The sequence below is a fragment of the Triticum dicoccoides genome, chromosome 5B (assembly GCF_002162155.2).
Source record: "Triticum dicoccoides isolate Atlit2015 ecotype Zavitan chromosome 5B, WEW_v2.0, whole genome shotgun sequence".
Lineage (NCBI taxonomy): Eukaryota > Viridiplantae > Streptophyta > Magnoliopsida > Poales > Poaceae > Triticum > Triticum dicoccoides.
Window position 1 is genome coordinate 690917925 of NC_041389.1, and position 5587 is coordinate 690923511.

The 5587-nt window shown below is 44.4% G+C and overlaps 1 protein-coding gene across 1 annotated transcript; it reads right to left on the reverse strand.

The window, feature by feature from the left end:
• Positions 1-616: 616 nt before the first annotated feature.
• On the reverse strand, positions 617-3284 carry LOC119312661 (cytochrome P450 71D7-like). The gene is made up of 2 exons (XM_037588404.1): positions 2355-3284; positions 617-1350 (listed from the first exon to the last, which is right to left on the reverse strand). Exons 1-2 carry the CDS (start codon positions 3276-3278, stop codon positions 739-741), a joined length of 1536 nt encoding a protein of 511 aa, XP_037444301.1. The 5' UTR covers positions 3279-3284; the 3' UTR covers positions 617-738.
• Positions 3285-5587: the final 2303 nt, after the last annotated feature.

Genomic DNA, 5587 nt, shown 5'->3' on the forward strand with positions numbered 1-5587 from the left:
CAGCATCAACATAGAACTACGTAATCAAGCACTACAAGGGGGTAGTTTGCCGGTGCCGAAATCCATTGCGCAAACCGGCCTAAGCCTAGTCGATGTCCTACTTACAATTACCACTCGACGATGATTGACGCAAGTAAAACTTAAAGTTCCCAACTTATGTTTATTAAAAGAAAGGGGATTTTGATCCAATATTTAACATCATCTATCACTAACTAGCGCAACTATTTACCAACATGTTCATCTATTACTTCCGTGTTATCTGAAAACGATTGTAAAGAATCCAATTCCCAAGTTTATAACTTTGGAAATAGTTCATGCAAGTTTTTATCTATACCACCACTGCATGCTTGTCAATTTTCGTACTCCATACTGTGTTGCGTGCGTGCGTTCATATGGGTGAGTGCGTGTATGTAAGCGTCTCCGTCCATACTGTGTTTCTATAAAAACATACACAGAAAATCTGCACCTTTATTATTTGTCTAACATAATTAATGAATCAAATTTTTCTGGCCAATATGAATGCGGTAATTAATTCCTTTTCTATGTTTTGATAGTACAATTAGGTACCTGCAATTATGCACAAAGGAATAGTTAAGAAACCAGAGTTGCAACAATAAGATTTCATTATTTGTATATAGGATTACAATTCAAGACGTAAACACTCGCATATAAGGGAGGTATAGAAGAATAGATGTACCCATGTGCATTTCCACGTCCATATTTACATAGGTCTTGAGACTATGTACTTGGAATAGCTATGAGCTGCAAGTCATACCTTCTACTTACAGTTATCCCAAACTTCTCGGACATGTCTAATGTGTATGGGCATGCCCCATCAGGAAGCACCCAGTCAAAGTAGTAGAGAAGATTCGCTAATGCAATCTCCAAGGTTGATGTGCCAAACAACATCCCAGGGCACAGGCGTCGCCCAGCACCGAAGGGAGTGAACTCAAAGTTTGTTCCCTTATAATCTATATTGTTGTTACTAAATCTCTCTGGTTTGAAGGTTTCAGGATTTTCAAAATATCTAGGATCCCTAGAAATTGCGAAGGCATTAACATGTATTTTGGTGCCCTTAGGAATGTCATAACCCATGATTTCACAGTTGTCTCTAGCCTCTCGAGGGACAAGCAGAGTAGCAGGAGGATGTAACCTAAGCACTTCCTTGATGACCATCTGTAAGTAATGGAGTTCACCAAGATCAGCATTTGCGATGACAACACGTCCTCGACCTAGCACTTTCCGAACTTCTATTTGAGCCTTCGCCATCGCTTCAGGGTTTTTCATGAGCTCCGACATAGCCCACACCAAAGTGGTCGATGAAGTTTCACTACCAGCTCCAAATATGTCCTAGAAATAAAAGGTCATGCATATGTGACATATATAAAATAAATAGTAATTATGAAAAGGTAAATAGATGAAAAATGTAGACCACAGGTGATAAAATACCTAACCAAGGCGGCATACTAAATGTTCTACCGACAATCCTAGACTTACGAAAGGGATCTTATGGACTAATCCGACGGTCAATCGTTCCCATGATTTCAACTGCTTCCATAACATACGCCCCGTGACTTAAACTCCTTACCCCATGTCACCATGTATGCTTAATCAGTAAGAACATATCTATAGACATAGCATTACTCGATATAATAAAAGAGTGACATCACAAGATATAATAAAACTAATAATTCAAATCAGCATGCATGACATATAATGTCCTTTGTCTGTTCTCAAACTAGACAGTGGCGACGCTTCGCGCCATCACCCTCTGGGGGCATTGTCATAGAGCTCAGGGGTCTTTGTCCGGGCCTTGGCGAGGTGTTAGGCTTGTTCTTGGCTCATGTTATATCTTTTGATCTGCTTTGTAAGGGCCCATTCCAACTATATTGTATCGTTCGGCCGTGTACTTTGGTTTTTTGATTTATATATAAAGTGGGGTGAAAGTCTGTTTCGAGACATATAAAATGTCCTTAATATTCAGATATGTCACAATCTATGAGTTTGTCAAGTCAGGACGAACATTATTGATGCTACTATGTATGATTGTCAATATATAGAACGAACATTATTGAAGCTACTGACTATGATTGTTCATGATGCTAGCTACTAAATATGATTGTTTGTTGCTAAGTCAGACTTGGGGCGATTCCAACGATTTCTGCTCAGGCCAGGTCAGGCAGGGCACCGTGTAACATTTTACATGAGGAACTTAGTTTCGTAAATGAACAAGAAAATAGAGGAGGGTGTGCAACACAGCACTTGCTTGCAAATCATGTAACTGCATGCAGAGTCTATAACACTAGCTAGACGAAAGACAGAGTTAATCTATATATGCCAGAGAGGATACTCACAGAGATGACGGCCCCTATACTCTCTGAGGTTAGAGGGAACGCCAACGAGTCCTCCTTGAGCCGGAGCAGCACACCCAGCAGGTCTTCATCGTCGGCGCTGCAGCCGACGTGGGAGTGGGACTCACGCTCAGCCTTGCGTCCATCGATGATGTTGTCGATGATGCGCTGCATGCCGCCATAGCTCTTCCTCAGGCTGCGCTCCCCTGAGCTCACCCACCGCACTAGCCGCGACGACGGGAAAAGGTCGGCCGGGCAGAAACCTCCGATGAGTTTAACGATCTGGCCCAGTTCGCGGAAGTACTCGCTCTGCTGCGCGCACATGCCGCCGAACACCGCTCGCGCCGTGATGTCGTTGGAGAGCACCGCCACCAGGTTGCTGAGGTTGACGATGCCGGAACTGGAGGCGGCGTCAGCAACGGACCGGAGGAGCTTCGCCACCCCCTGTGACCTGATGGACTCCATGCGCTTCACCTGCTTGGCGCTCAGAAGCTCTACGATGCATATCTTCCGCATCTGGCGCCAGTGGTCGCCATAGGGGGCTAACGCGATTCCCTTGCCGCCACCGCTGATAACGTCGATCGTCGCGCTCCGTGGCCGAGTAGCGAACGTGAGGTCATGCGTCTTCATCACCAGCTCCGCCGCCTCGGCGCTGGAGACCACCACATTCGGGACCTCTCCGAACCTGAGGAACATGAGAGGCCCGTGCAGGCGAGACAGCTCCATCATCCTACGGTGCGGGAGACCGCCCAAGAGGTGGTGGAGGCTGCCGATGATCGGAAGCGTCCATGGCCCCGGGGGCAGCCGCGGCCTCTTGGATTTGCTTTTGCCGCCGGACCAAGCCGTAAGCTTCTTAAGAGACCAAGCAAAGATTATCACTGTGGCTAAGGCAACAAGACACAAGCTTGACACCTCCATGGCATGCATGCATGCAGCTTAATTAGCAAGTCTCTGTCTGTCAACCAAACTGCCTTGCTTGCAGATTTAAGTCAAGAATGTGTGCGAAATGTGATGCATACTTATAGTACGTACTCCCTCCTTCCCAAAATATAAGGCACGGTTTGACTTTTCTGGTCTTCGTTGCACAACTTTGACTATATTTTTTATGTATTATATGTCTATAAAATTATTATACATACATATGAAATAAAATTGCTTTGCAAGACAAATACAGCGATGTCATTTATACATGTTCAATCCATATACTTTGATATATATTAGTGATTAAAATTGTGCATCAAAGACCGTAAAAAATCAATCGCGCCTTATATTTTGAGAAGGAGGGAGTACATCAGGTCTGCATGGGATGGGACCCGCAAACAAAAATGAACAAGTTAATACTAGGAGAATTAAGACCTTCGTCCTAGTAGTATATATCCATGGTTACGACTGGCGGCTTTGGCAAACGACGGGCCAGCAGGTACGGCGGGCCAGGGCGCCAATAAGTGTCTTCAATAATATAGTACAAGCTACTCTTTTTTTTTTGTGGGTATAGTACAAGCTACTCAGAGCAAATGGAATCTTACTTAGCCGACGGCTGAGCCTTAAGAACTCATATAATCATGGACAATCTTCACTTTTTTTAATAGAAAAGACACACGAAGGGTGTTTTATATCTGATATTATCAGAGGGAAAATGGCCAGTATAGATAAAAAAGGACAACTTGATACAAAATCACATGTAAAAAGTATTACTTGCTCTACATTGGTTGTATGAGCTTGTTTAATGCTTCTGCTTGTGATATTATGAATATATGCTCTGTTTACTCAATTGCCTGACATGGATGTCCAACGGTATAAAGGAGGTGTTGCCGGATTTTCTCACGAGCATGTTTGGTTTGTTTGTGTTCTTTGTGGTAACATTCCTTCTATTTGACATAGCCCGTTGTTTTAAAACAATGAGGCTGATACCTATGCTTTTGGAATGTTTATGTTACAAATGATAATTAGGAGTAGTCTAACTATTGGGGCCAACTTTTTTGAACACAGTACAGACGCAAGCGCTCATATACACGCGCATACACTCATCCCTATGAACGTACACACGCATAGCCAAAAATTCTAGAATAAATTCAGGAATAAATGTGAGTACCAGGACTTGAACCCTGGTGGACTGGGGATACCACAGTCCCTCTAACCCTCCAACCACGGGTTGGTTCGCAACTACTGGGGCCAACTGTAGTGAATTTGTAGATACTTGATAGAGCCTTTCAAAATAATATATGTGAGGTTATCGACCTCACAATGCAACCAAATCAACCATGTGGCCTAACCCATGGGTATTAATTAGATAAACCAGATGATGGTCACAATAGTAGCTAGTGATAGAAATTCATGTTAAAAAATGGACGCCGATAAGTGCCACACGTGTGGGCGTTAGGAGATCTGCCCACACATTTTGTGTGGTGTATAAGAGGAACAGCCCACACACCTACGTGTGGGTAAAACAAGTAATCCCCACACACCTTTTTTTCCCCTCCCGATCACTCTCACACGCGTGCGTGTGGGCGAAATAGATAACGTCCACACGTCCCGTGCGTCAGGCCTCGTACCTCCTGGTCCCGCACGCCCACGTGACAGTCACCGCGCGCCCGCAGTTGCCATGGTCCAGACCCTCGTCCATGTTCGTTTAACTGCAGTTGCCATGTCGCTGAACTACGGTTGCCATGTCGGACAACTACAGTTGTAATGGTTGCTCAACTGTTGTTGCCATCTCATGTCAAAAGTTCTAGATGCCATTTTTGGGCAAATGCGGTTGTTGCCATGTATGGTCTGATTTACTATAGTTGCCAAGATTTGAAAACTTTAGGGGTTTGCCACCTACTAACACTAGGCAGTTGCCATGTATGGTCTGATTTACTACAGTTGCCATGATGTGAAAACCTTAAGAGTTGCCACCTACTAACACTAGGCAGTTGCCACCTATAAAAAGACATGGCAAAACAACATGTTCGGGTAAAAAAAAGAGTTGCCATCTGCTTACAAGCACACTAGAGCAGTTGCCGTGTACCCTACAAAAATACATGGCAACTGACATGTTCGGGGTTAAAAAAAGAGAGAGTTGCCACCTTCTTATAAAGCACACTAGGGCAGTTGCCATGTACACTGCAAAACACATGGCAAGTGGCAACTTGGATGTGGGAGATGAGACGGGCGTGTGGGCGAGATGGCAAATGACACACACCAACCCTTGTGCGTTAGTGGAAAGTGGCTTGTGGGCGAACTGTTGAATGCCC